Raw genomic sequence first — 14,222 nt, forward strand, 5'->3', positions numbered from 1 at the left:
GTCAGTTTGCTGCAGGAATTGTAGTATGCCAAATGGATAGCCATCCTATGCTTGAACACATCTGTGAAGAAATCTACCACTCCATTGGGCCATTGCTTCAGTGTCCAATTTTTTCCAATATTCAGACATAATATGACAGAAATCTTTAATTAGTATCCTATCTTTGGAATGTTAGAGAACAGACCTGTCTCTTCTTCCATATGACATCTTTTAGGAATTTGAAAAGCAACATCTTATGCTCCATCTTCATTTTCTCAAGGTTAAACCTAGCCAGTCCGCTTAATCTTCTTAGAATTTATAAGTTCTCAAATCTTCCTTGTTGCTATTCTTTGAACCCACTCCCAGTTTCTTTATGGGCACAGCCAGATGATGTCATTGTGTTTTTTCATCCCTAGACAAAGCAAAATAAGATGTCAACATAAATTGTCTTGCGTGGATGGCCAATCCTTATTCTGCCCCACTGATAAGACTGGGGAATGATAATGTCTTTGGAGTTTTTCAAATGGAATAGAGAAAGAAATAAGTGGATTTCAATGGTTTTCCCACCAAACAGTATACACTAGTTGCAAAATTAATAATAATAATCAACCACCAATCACTCTTCTTAATATAAGGTAGGAATGAGAAAGGAAAATTATAGTTGGGTGCTTTGAGCAGTTGGTTTAAATCAGGGGTCCCCAAATTTGACAATTTTAAGACTTGTGGACTTCAACTCCCAGAATTGTCCAGCCAGCTTGGAGTTGCCAAGTTTGGAGACCTCTGCTTTAAAGTCTCTTATAAAGAACCAGTTTGGTGTAGTGTGAAGGCACCATACTGCACACGGGGAGACTTCTGATCATGTCTTAAGCACAAAGTTGGCTGGTGATCACTCTCTCTCAACCTTAGGAAGAAGGCAAATGTCATTTTGGAAAATACTGCCAAGAAAACTGGATGGATTTGTCCAGGCAGTCAAGACTGACTCAAAAATAGCAAAACTAATCCCATAAAGTTGCCAAAGAAATTAGCAATGCAGAGATGTGCACTGGTAATACACAGTGAATCCTTAAAAAAGCAGGGGGGGTTAGTGCTGTTCTGAAAGACCATCAAACTCCTTCCAAAAACATTTTGGCTGACAAAGAAGGTGTACAGGACTCATAATAATGAGTAAATTCTGTCCTTGACTACTAGTGCAAGTAAACAACAGTGCAGGAACAGAACCCATCATCTCTATATGACTTTGGACATGGAAGACAATTTCAGATAATCTAGACCAGGGGTATCAAACTCGATTTCATTGAGGGCCACATCAGGATTGTGTTTGATTTTTTTGGGGGAAGTGGGCATGGTCAAGGGCATGGCCAGCTTGACATCACTCACATTATAGCCTGAGTGCTCTGCCAGTGAAAACAGGCTCCTAACTCTGTTTTTGGCTGCAACGGTCTCCTGTAACCCTCTGCCAGCAAAAATGGAGCTCAGAGAGCTGCTTGTGGCTCTTCCAAGCTCCATTGTGGCTGGCAGAGACACTGCTGGCCACTCCTTTACTATTTCCAGGGCAATCCCATGGGCCAGATCTAAGCACCCCATGGGCCGGATCCAGCCCCTGGGCCTTGAGGTAGACACCCCTGATCTAGACCTTATGTATTTTGCTCACAGCAGTTCTCTCAACCTTATTGATTTGTCAGAGTATATTCACAAACTGGAATAGAACATGGTAACAAGGTCAGTCAATGAATAGGCATAACAACTAATTCAGCCAATGAGGACTGTTTGGAAACTGAAACTAGAAGTAGCCTAGGCATGGCTCTATATTAAGCTCTGCAGTTCTGAAGCTATGTTAAGCTCTGGGTCTGTCTATTGAAAATGAAACTGCTTCTCTCTCTGTTTGCTTGCTTGTTTGTCTCCTGAAGTTGAGTCGCTATGTCTGCTTTTGTTTGATCTTTTTGTTTGATTTTTTTGTTTTGAGTTTGATCCATGCTGGAGAAATCTATAACTGGTTTGTAAAATGTACTTAATATGTTTATAAAGACATTAAATGAAGCATCAGCCATTTGTGTTTATTTTTCTGGCACTGAATTTACGCTGCAAACTCTGAACATGATTAAGCTAAGAAGAATGGGACAGCCTAGTCAAGGTAGAGATCAAGCTTCAGAATCAGTCAGGTTTTGATTGTGGGTTTCTGACTTCCTGAACTGCTGTGCAATCACACCACAAAAGTAGGTTCCTGAGTCTTGAAGCAAAGAGCTGGAAAGGTGGAGGCAACTTCTCTGACCGGTATCCAGGTATTCTGCTGTCAATCCTTCTTTAGTGACATTCTGACTGGAAGTGATGGACAAGAGGTAGGAAAGTGGCATTCTGGGCCCTTGTCGGTACCAGTGGAAATAACTGTATTCATCATTGCTTTTACAAGTGATTGTGACCCTGTCTCCTTCCTGGAGATCCTGATACATCGGTGCCTGTGTCACTTGGGAGATGGAGATCCAGACTGCAGAGACATGATTTCAAAATAAGGTTGAGATTTATGTCTAATGAGTACAGCAAGCATTCCCTTGACAGAAAATGAACTCAATATTCCCAAATGCCGAAGGACTTGTTATTTGTAACAGATCTAATTATACAACTTACTTCCTCCCTCCCTTTCTTCCTTCTTCCTTTCTCCTCCTTTCCTTTTTCTTTTTTTCTATCTTTCCATCCATAAAGACAACCACTTGTGCTTTTATTAATTAATAGTTAGTTTTAAAATTTCTGAATTAAAAAACAGCCTTAAGCAGCATTCCTGTGTCTATCCAACTTTTATAATAACATATGAATAGCCAATTTATGGTATAAATAATATTCAAAACTGTTCTCTCTCATTCTTCTCATTCTCCTCTACTTTCCTTTTTGTCCTTCTCCTTCTCCTTTTCTTCCTCTTCCTCCTCCTCCTCCTCCTCCTTTTCCTTCTCCTTTTCCTCCCCCTTTTCCTTCTCCTTCTCTTTCTTCTCCATCTCCTCCTCCTCTTTCCCCTTGTTCTAACTGTTCTCCTTTTCTATTCCTCCTTCTTTTTCTTCTCCTTCTCCTCCTTCTCCTCCTCTTCCTCCTCCTCTTCCTCCTCCTCCTTTCCTATTTTTTGCAAGAGGATAAACTTACAGTTGAAATGAAAACAGAAGAAAAATAGCCAACAATCCATGCCTGAATTTTGTTGCTTTGACTACAAGTTGCATCAAAAATGGGAAACTGAACGATCACTATTTCTCATTGCTTTCTGACTTTGGATCCTGGGCTATGGTGTAACAAAGGATGTGGTTATGTGACGTCTATGAGAAGATACTGTTTTATTTGCAAAGTGGGGGGGAGAGAAAGAGAAAAGGGAGAAATCCCAATGATTGTATTGAAGAGTTTTTTATAAAGTTAGAAAGATAAAAGTAACAAAATAGAAAACAGAAAGACACAAAATAGAAAACAAAAAGATGGTTAAGGAAGCAGCTTCTGATCTTCTTTATAGCAATTATAAATATATTTAAAATCATTCCTCCCCTTTCAAATTATATGACATAGTTTCTTTCCCCCAGTGTTCTGCACTTAGTAAGTGGTAAATTCAATAATCATCCATTCATTTTTATCCATTGTCAGCAAAAAGTCCATAAAAAGTTTCAGGTCAAAAGTCTATTGAGGCAGCTGAATCTACACACATCGGGCTCCATGTTTCACTTCTCAGTTGGTACCCACTTTACAATGTGCTGTGCAACATTATCCAAGTCAAAAGCCACAATGTGAAATATTTCTCTGGGACTGGGGAGGATGTAGCACATTTGACTGTGAAATGAAAGGCAGCACCACCACACCATATGTATGGGGCTTGGCACCTTGGACCCCACTCCCCTATCTAAGTCAACTTGACATTGAAAAGAAAGGGGATGGGGAAGCAAAGGGGTCCTGATAAGGGGAAACAAGTGGGAAAATGTGGGGTGCTTGGAAATCTCTGGACTTGAATGATTTCTTGCAGATGTCTCATTACCCAACTAGTTACCATCAGTAACATCAACAACACTGATGATGTTACCTAGCTGGGTAATGAAACATCTTCAAGAACCAGCTACAGATATTCTTTTCTAAGGGGAGAGGGGAAATACTGAAAGTATCATTGCATCATCCTGACCACTCTTTTGATCTATACATCTTGATATTGTGCTATACACACATATCAAAGGGTTGGAAATAGTGTATCTTCCAATCATCATTTCTACCTTTATTTATTTAATTGGATTGAGATTCTCAGTCATCCAGAACATGGCTGTCCCAAAGGTGCTTTTTTTCCTTTGAAGACATTTCATTTCTCATCCAAGAAGCTTCTTCGGCTCTGACTGCGTGGTGGGGAATGGAAGAATTTATACTCCTTGCAGACAGCTGGTCATTTGCATCCTTTTAGACAATCATTGAGGTCACTTGAAGTCCCAAAGTTGCTTTTTCAAGAGGCAACTAGACTTTCTGTTTGTTTTTTTCTTTGAAGACATTTGTTTCTTCTCAAAGAAGCTTCTTCAGCTCTGACTGGGTGGTGGGGAATGGAAATATTTATATTCCTTGCAAACAGCTGGTCAGTCTTTTAGAGATGCTACTTTCTTCTTCAAAGGAAAACAAGAAAGTCCAGTTTCATCTTGAAAAAAAAAAGCACCTTTGGGAAAAACCATGACCTGGATGATTGAGAATCTCCATAGATATTTAGCTATGTACTTTGGGATGAACATACTTTGAATGGTGCAGGAGTGTATGGATTTCCAGAAAAATTGCAGACTACAGGAACCATTTTCACTTCAGTTTGAGATATAGACAACACAGATCCCCAACACCTTGCCCCTGTGTTCAAGAACACAGGGAAGAAAACTTCTTGCAGGAAGCACAGCTCCCACTTCTCAATGACTCAGGTGACCATGAAGATACAGATAAACCTCCAAGTACCTCAATAATTTTCTAAAAGAATGCAGATGACCAGATGTCCACAAGGACTATAAATCCTTCCATTCCCCATCATCCAGTCAGATCTGAAAAAGCTTCTTGGGTGAGAAGCAAACATGTCTTCAAAGAAAAACAAGAAAGTCCAGTTGCCTTTTGAGAAAAAAAAACACTTTGGGGACATTTCATGGGATTCTAAGACTGCCTGACTCTTAAGTTCCCTTAAGCAAAACTTCCTTGTTGCCTCCTTTGCTATCAAGCCATAAAACTGAAAGCTGAGTAGCTGCACAAAACAAATGGATGCCTTTGAGTGCATTGAATATCATAGGGACCAGTAGATTGCAGCAGAGGGATACATCTGGAACAGGTGACAGCTGTAGCTTAGGTAGCATTCATCTTGTTGGCCAATTGCTCACACCTACTCTTGCCTTAGTCACTTCCTACAGTGGTGGGATTCTACCAGTTCGCACCTATTCTCTAGAACCTTCTAGAGAATAGGTTGTTAACATTCTAAGCAGTTTGGAGAACCGGTTGTTAGAAGAAATTACTGGCCTAATCCTATAAGAAAGGCAGGAAGGAACCATTCTGGTGTTGCTTACAGAAACTGCCTTTCCATTAAACCTTATTACATTCTTGGCAGGACTAGACTTCCTGTCTCAGGAATATCTCTGGAGTTTTCCCCCTCCTTTGCTTGTACTTTGCTTGTGTGGAGTGACCATTCAAAGTTACAATGGCACTGAAAAAGTGACTTATGACCATTTTTCACACTTACGACTGTTGCAGCAGCCCCACAGTCATGAGAGGCCAGGTGAGGAGATGAGTGCCTTGATGTCAGTCATATTGAGTTGGCCACGCTCAGCCAATAACATGACCACCAAACCATGCCCACCCAGTCACATGACTACCAAGCTATGCCCAACAACTAAGCCAAGCCCCCAGAACCAGTTGTTAATAAAATTGAATCCCACCCCTGACTTCCTGGCTGGTCTACCACAAGACACTCTCCATGGGCTGCTCTGAAAGACCACTGAAAAGTTAGGGATTTAATGCAGGATCCCCTGCACTATCTCTGACCAATGATCATCCAGCTTCCACATGAGAAACAAAACTTGTCATTCAAGGGGGCAGGGGAGCTTATATGCACCCCCCAGAGTGGGTGTTTTAGTTGACCTGGAGAGAATCAAGTCCAAATCCACCCTCAACCATAGTTGATCACAGGTGACTTCAAGCCAGGGGTACCGTTATAAAGTTAAATACAAAAGAGATTTCCAGATAAGGAAGAATGTAAATTGAACCAATCAATCAATCAGGCACAAAGTTAGGATGTCAAGAGGATGGCTGTTAGCCTTCAAGATTTTCTCCTTTTGCTTTGCATCTTTTGGCTTTCATAAGTAATGGGGGGGAGGAGGGGGGAATGGTTATGGGAAGTGAGCTGGAGGTGTTACAAACCAGAACTGTATAAGCTGGCGGGGGGTAGATTCTTGCTTAGGTTTCTATCCTATGCTATGCGCAGCTGCAACTCTTCATCAAAATATGTCAAGGTCCACGGACAGAGGCCTCCACCACCTGGAGATGCCCACATAATGATATACACATCTTTTAATTGGATGAACCAATTGAACTATTGGGGGTGGGAACGTTGCCATTACTTTGTATATGTGATTTACGCGCCCATTTTCTCAGATTCAGAAGTCTTTTGTTGCTACCCCTTGATTTCCAATAAAAGATATCTTTTCTCTGATTAATAAGGTCTAAGTATTTCTTTCTTGGATTTTGAATGGAGCACCAGATGACAATGGCTATTACATATCTATATGTCAGTATCAAAAGCATTAACGTTAATGCAAGCAGCCTGCTTTGCTTTTAATTTCCCAGTTGCTTCAGCAAATTACTTCTGTGTTAATTGTGAATCCTTGGTGGAGCTCATTAAAATTGCACACCAATTTTCCAGCTCCTAACTCTACCCAGCCTTTTGTCATCTCCTTCGACAGTAATTGCTTTCAGGTCTTTCTAGTGTCTTTGGCTAATTAAGTCATGTTGCTGCAATCAAAGCTCTCTGGGGTCTAGTTAGAGTAATGTTTCTCAACTTCACCAATTTAAAGATGTGTGCATTTCATTTCCCACAATTCCTGGGTGGAGATGCTGGCTGGGGAATTCTAGGAGTTATAGTTGCACATCTTGAAGTTGCCAAATGAAAAACCATGGATCATCCCTTTTGTTGTGGACATGCTCCAGTTTGACAGTGTCCTTCTGCAGATTCAGTAAAGGCTTCCCCTCGAGGCCTTGTATCACAAGTGAGAGGGACAAGGCCCTTTATTTGTGTTGTAGGAACCCAACCTATTATCTAACCTTGTTGGGTCTAAGAACCCACCACAAACAATCCTGAACAAGGATGATATTCTAACATCATCTACAGCTCAGTTGTTTCATGTGATGTATCATGATGTATTGTGACATTTTTGCCTTTGTGGAGGCGTAGCCTGCACATGACACATTGGCCCATGGGCCGCCAGTTTAACATCCTTAGTTTAGAGCAGGGGTGGGCAAACTACGGCCCGGGGGCCACATCCGGCCCGTTGGTCTTTTTAATCCGGCCCACCGAAGATTGGTACAGAATTAAGGTTTGATGTGAATGATTGAATGATTGCATTCATTTGATTTTGACTTGTAATGACAGGCATTTCGACACCAGGTGGCGAATTTTAAAAGTCAATGAGGCCCCCGAGCCAAAAAGTTTGCCCACCCCTGGTTTAGAGCAATGTTTCACAACCTTGGTGACTTTAAGATGTGTGGACTTCAACTCCCAGAATTCCCTAGCCAGCAGGAAGTCAACACATTTTAAAGTGACCAAGTTGAGTAACACTGAGTTAGAATACTCCAACTTTTGCACAATAAACTTCAGGGCCTTGATCAGCTTCTGTTTGGCAGAAATCAAGGTAGAATCAAGGACTCATCCAAAACATTACACTTTAGGCAACTACATCTTGACAATAACAAGGTAAGAGCGGATGTATGGTGAGAACAGTCCAGAATTTATTTCCCAGAAAAAGTACATTCACAGCCTCCAGCTGTATCCACTGGAGGTCACTCTACCTCAGGGGTGTCAAACTGGTGGCCAAAGGGCCAGATGCTCATGTTCAGGCCACACTCACGCCAGCTTTGTGAATGGGGAAAATGTTGTGAAGTGGTATGTGACGGCAACATGATGTGGCAAGTTTCACACCCATGCTCTAACTGCTTCGTGAGCATCACACAGCTCTTGTGGATTTCTCTGCTGCTAATGAAATACTGGCACTGGGTTGGCTAGTGAGTAGCTGCTGAGGACAGGAGAAAATATACCATGTAATATTTGTAAACAAATAGCCTAGTACAGGCTTAGAGTCCCAATGTCACGGTTCTGAGTAATGCTCCCAATCAATTCAAGACTCTGAGGCCTTGGCTTCCTCAAAAGTCCTATTTATTGGGTACATCATAACAGCATGGTCAAATGTAAAACCAACACTGAATAATTCCCATGTTTTTAGTATAATTAAAGAATAGATAGTGGCCACCACCACTTGTGTTACAGATCACATTAGCCATCCCAGCAGGTGATGAACTTCTCAGCAGTCCCTTCTGCCATTGGTAGGGCCCGTTGATCTTGCCTTGGTTCTCAGGAGCCTTATTGTTGTTATGTCAGGCACCTTGGAGGGAAACATTCTGCATTCCGTAAGTCCCTTCCAGTGGTGTGTTTCAAATATTTTTACCATTGGTTTGGTGGGCATGGCTTGATGGACATGCTTTGCGTGCATGTGCCAAACACACACTTTGTGCAGGCACAGAGGCTTTGTGACTCACCTTCTGAAAGCCTGCACTCTCCCTGTCACTACAGCAGCTGTTGCACACTTCAAAAGCAGGACATAAAGGTTAGTATAGAAGCCCAGGTGGGTGGGTGGGCCCAACAGCAGAGCATCAGAGAGAACCAGTTTGGTATCTGCTGCTCATCAGTGCTACCAGCTCAGCAGAACCAGGCAAACCAGTAGAATACCACCACTAGTCCCTTCTCCCCCACAAGTATGGCATCTAAGAAATGAAACAAGAAAAAAAATATGGCTTCAGCTCTCAGTAATTTTGAGAGTTAACACCCACATTGGGAAGGTGAAAAAAATGAGCATCCGGCTTCATTGGGAAATGCAGCTACCTCCTTAGGCATGTGGAGAGGAAGAACCAGTGTCTTTGTGCTACTATATTTTATAGATACAGTTAGCCCCTGACTTATAACCATTTGTTTAAACAACTGTTCAAAGTTACAAAGACATTAAAAGAAAGACTTACAACTGGAGTGTCGCAGCATCTCCACAGTCACATAATCAAAATTCAGCTCTTGGCATCTAGCATCTATTTATGATAGTTGCAACATTCTGGGGTCATGTATTTGTCATTTGAAACCTTTCCAGCCAATATTTCATGAGCAAATTATCAATCATCAATATTATGTTACTTCATTAGAACATAATGTATCAGCAATCAATATTGATGTCTATGGAGATTCTCAGTTATCCAGGTCATGATTGTCCCAAAAGCTGAAGAAGCTTCTTGGATGAGAAGCAAAAAGTCTTCAAAGTAAAACAAGTTCAGTTGTCTCTTGAAAAAGCACTTTGGGGACAATGCAAGTTAGAATTGTTTCTTTGAAACACCTGAAGGCAGAACAGGAGGCAACAAGTGGAGACTGATCAAAGAAAGAGGCAATCTAGAACTAAGGAGAAGATTCCTGGCAATCAACAGTGGAACAACTTTCCTCCAGAAGCTGTGGGTGCTCCATCACTGGAGGCTTTTAAGAAGGATTGGACAACCATTTGTTTGAAATGGGATAGCGGCTCCTTGCTTGAGTAGGGGGCTTGAAGACCTCCAAGTCTCTTCAAACTCTGTTATTCTGTTCTGTTAAATGATACATATCATATTCTTAGCAACCCCAACACACATGTCTCTAATCTAACTTTTCAACTCAGTTGCCCATCCTATCTTTTCTTTTTTTTTTAAAAAAAAGTGTATTAATCATTTTTAAAAGAGCAAACAATTAAACAAAAGATGGAAAAAATGATAAAGAGATATCAGTACATAAACAAGACATTCATTGGGGTTGTAGCATGGGTGGTATTCTACCAGTTCAGCCCAGTTTGGCTGAACCAGTAGCTCCAGGGATCATCTGTGAGTGAACTGGTTTGCACTGACGATCAGTTGCTGGGCCCGCCTGTCCACCTTGGCTCTATTCTGACCTTTATTTCCTGGTTTTGAAGCTCAGCTGCTCTGTGCGGCACAACAGATTGCTGCACATCAGCTGTTTAACACATAGGGAGAGAGTGCAGGATTGCAGAAGAAGGTTGGTAGCAAATCCTCTGCACCTGCACAAAGCATGCAAAGTGCATCCAAAAAGCCATGCCCACAGAACTGGTGGTAAAAAAAATGAATCCTACCACTGGCTTGTAGGGTTAATGCTCAGTATATCACTAATGAAAAAGTAATCATGAAAATCAAGATACATTAAATAATTTTAGAAAGGATAGAAAAGATTTGAATCTCTGAGTTTAGTACCACAAATTAATCTTTTTTCAGAACTCAGTCAGCCAACAATCAATTTCCTCAGAGACCTTTTTACTTCCTTATTTCTCAGCATATATATGAATGGGTTCAGCATAGGAGTGATGATGGCATAGAACACAGCCAGCATCCCATACATGGCATTGCTTGAAGCTGGATGCATGTAGATAAAAATGGAGGGACTATAATATAGTAGCACTACAGTGAGATGAGCACTGCAAGTTGAAAAGGCCCGATGTCTTTCTTCCATTGTTTGGATTTTCAAAAAAACAGAAGCTATGTATGAATAGGAAATACATATCAGTAGAAAGCAACCTGTGCCCACCAGGGCAATGTTGATCCTTATCACGGCATGATTCACAGTTATATTGGCACAGGCCAGCTTTAGCACAGGGGGTATGTCACAAAAGAAATAGTTAACCCAGCTGGGACCGTAATAAGGCAGACGGAAAGTCAGACTGGTGTGTATTGCTGCATGAAAGGAACCTGTAAACCATGTGGCAGTTATGAGTCCCAAGGAGATTCTTCTGTTCATCAATGTAGTATAATTCAGTGGATGGCAGATAGCAAGATAATGGTCATAAGCCATAACAGTATAAAGGAAACATTCAGTGCTGGCCAGAAAGTGGAAGGTGTAGAGTTGAAGGACACAACTTCCAAAGGAGATGGTTCTGTGGCTAGGTGCTATGAAGCTGACCAGGATTTGGGGCACAGTGACTGAGGAGAGGCAGGTGTCCAGAAGAGAGAGGTTGCAGAGAAAAAAGTACATGGGGAGACCAGAAAGATGAGATTCAACCACAATGGTGACTAGGATAATGAGGTTCCCTAGCACTGTCAATAAGTAAATAACCATGAAGATGATGAAAAAGAGAAGGGGAAATTGGGCAGTGTTTGGTACACTCTCGAGGATGAAGACACTCACTTTGGTTTGATTGTCTGGATCCATCAGCTAGAAACAGTAGCAGTCTGAAGGGCATCAAAATCTGGAGAGCAGGAACTGTGAAATCCAGCAAAAAATTGAAATGGATGATCAAGCTATGAATTTATTTGATAGTGAGAAAGCAATAGCAATAGAACTTAGACTTACATTCTGCTTTATACCACTTTACAGCCCTCTCTAAGTGGCTTTACAGAGTCAGGATATTGCCCCCAACAATCTGAGTTCTCACTTTATCCATTTCAGAAGGATGGAAGGCTGAGTCAACCTTGAGCCTGGTGGGATTTGAACTTGCAAATTGTAGGCAGTTGGCTGTCAGCAGAAGTAGCCTGAAGTACAGCACACTAACCACTGTGCCACTGAGGCTTTTATCAGAGATAGCAAGATAGTGAGATGGAGATGGAGATGATAGAGATACAGATAAAGATGGAGATGGAGATGGAGATATAGACAGATATAGATGGTATAGATATATATTTTAATGCAACCTCCCATAAATCTGTCTTAAAGTGCACAGTCATAGCAAAACCAACACTGAATGATTAAAATGCAACATAAAACTTCAATAAATGAAAAACCAAGCCTTCATTTCTCTCATCCCCATTTTGGACAGGGGCTGCCTGTTGGGCCCAACCCAAGAAAGATATAGACTAATCCAGCCAAAGTTCAGTTCTTTATTTGCTTAGACCCTATAGACAGAATCTTGCCAGATTAAAACTTTACTATTCTCACTCAAATGGATATATCCTGGGAGAGTCTAGAGAGAGATAATCCCAAATCTCTTTCTCTTCATCTCTGGATTGTGCTGTCTGTTATCTCACCTCTCACCTTGGAATGTGCTCCCTCATTCCTGGGAAACTGACACTACACTGTAGTCCACTACACCGCTGATGGAATAGTACATCATAAAAGAAGGCAAGACTGACTGAGAAATGTTGATTTGTGCATTGTCTCTTCCATCTTTTCCACAACATAGCAGCAATTGGTGGTGTGGGGGAGTGCCGCAATCATATTTCAAATAGAAGGAGCACTTGTGACTTCATTCATCATGGAAAAAATCCACATCTAAAGGGATTGAAGTCACAGCTCTGTAGTTCAGATGTTGTTGCAGAAAACATTGCAAGGAGCATTTGCACTGCATCTCTGATTAAGTGGCTGGAAACAAAAAATTTCCTAGCTGTAAATAGTCCTAAAGGTGCTTTTAGCAAAAAGCAACTGGACTTTTCTTGTGAGGATGTTTTGCTTCTCATCCAAGAAGCTTCTTCAGCTCTGATTGGATGGTGGGGAATGGAAGGATTTGTACTTCTTGCAGACAACTGGTCATTTGAATTCTTTTGGTGACTCATTAAGGCCACCTGGAGGTTTTTCTGTGTCATCAAGGTCACCTGAGTGGTGCAAATGGGTGTGGAGCCTTCTTGAAACTACTGAAAGGACTGTTGTAGACTGGAGATAGATGATGCCATGGCCCTCTCCCTCTGTTGAGAGAGGGCTGTTCAATTTTGACATAGATGGTCTTGTTGACGCCTCTTTCAAACCAGCAATCCTCTCTGTCCAAAATTTGGAATTTGTTCTCTTCAAAAGAATGCCCTTTGTCTTTTAAATGCAGCTGGACTGCTGAATCTAGTCCGGATGTGTTTGTTCTCCTATGTTGTATCATGTGTTTCTGAAATTGTTGTTTTGTTTCCCCAATGTTTCCCCAGAGCTGAAAAAGCTTCTTGTCCCCCCTTTGGGGACAACCATGACCAAGATGGCTGAGAATCTCCATAGACATCTAGTGTAAATTATGTTGTGCTTGCTGACATTTCCAGGTACAAGCAACCCACAAGCAGTATAGGTGTCCATTAGGTTTTGATGGGGATGGGAGAGGGACAAAAAAGGAAAATTAATTTGTGAGATGTCTCCATTGTAAAGGTGGGGTGTCTGAATTTTTTTCTTGCTTATTAAAAATACAATACTAATACTTTTTAAAAAGACGTAGATTACCACAGAGAACAGGGCTTCTTAAGGCAGTAAATCAGCAGTGGGATCCTACCTGTTTCACTACCAGTTCGGTGATCACGTGCACACTCACACACATCTAAACACACACATGCAGCTTTCCCCACACCAACTGAGGCCTGCAGTGCCAATCAACTGAGAAGATAAAGAAGAGAAAAGCAGAGGGATGGGTTGGAGATGCGATCCTGTGCTTTTCTCTTCTTTTTCCTCTCAGTTGATTGACCATTTTTTCCTCCTCTCAACTGATCGTGGGAGGCTTCTTTTTACTACTGATTCTGAACCAGTAACATACCACCACTGCAGCATATCCAATGCTCTCTGAAGGAGGACATGAATATATTCTGTCTTGCTGGCAATGATCAGAGGTAGAGTATTCCTGAAAAAGGAGGTTAGTGTACACATTCCAGGCTGATTTAATAAGGCAGTTTTCTTGGATGACATCAGTTTTTTAAATGGATCCCATGTCAGCCTGCTTTTGATTGGCTGAGTTTCTGTTGACTTTTCTAGACCTCTGATTTTTCAATTCATTTCCTACTGAAATGGTATATAGCCAGTGGTGGGATTCAACCAGTGTTACTATGAGTTCAGTGACTACATTTTGCTGCGTGCGCATGTAAAGAAAACATTTAGCTGTGCCTCCCGGACAGCTGAGCAGCAATGCGTGCAAGTGCACAGTGTTTGTAAAACCCACTTTTTTCCTGCTTTTTCAACCACAGCTGTGCCACTCAAAGCAGCTGAGGTTGAAAAAGCAGGAAATAAAGGACAGGTAAGAGCCCAGGTGGGCAGGTGGGCCAAACAGCAGCAA

The 14,222-nt window shown here is 41.5% G+C and overlaps 1 protein-coding gene across 1 annotated transcript; it reads right to left on the reverse strand.

Moving 5' to 3' along the window:
* Positions 1-10,504: 10,504 nt before the first annotated feature.
* On the reverse strand, positions 10,505-11,428 carry LOC113451529 (olfactory receptor 10S1-like). Its single transcript, XM_026722899.1, has one exon. The coding sequence runs from the start codon at positions 11,426-11,428 to the stop codon at positions 10,505-10,507; it is 924 nt and encodes a 307-aa protein (XP_026578684.1).
* Between the last annotated feature and the right edge of the window lie 2,794 nt (positions 11,429-14,222).

Source organism: Pseudonaja textilis, chromosome Z (genome assembly GCF_049901715.1).
Source record: "Pseudonaja textilis isolate UNSWEBS1 chromosome Z, rPseTex1.2, whole genome shotgun sequence".
In the NCBI taxonomy this organism is placed as follows: domain Eukaryota; kingdom Metazoa; phylum Chordata; class Lepidosauria; order Squamata; family Elapidae; genus Pseudonaja; species Pseudonaja textilis.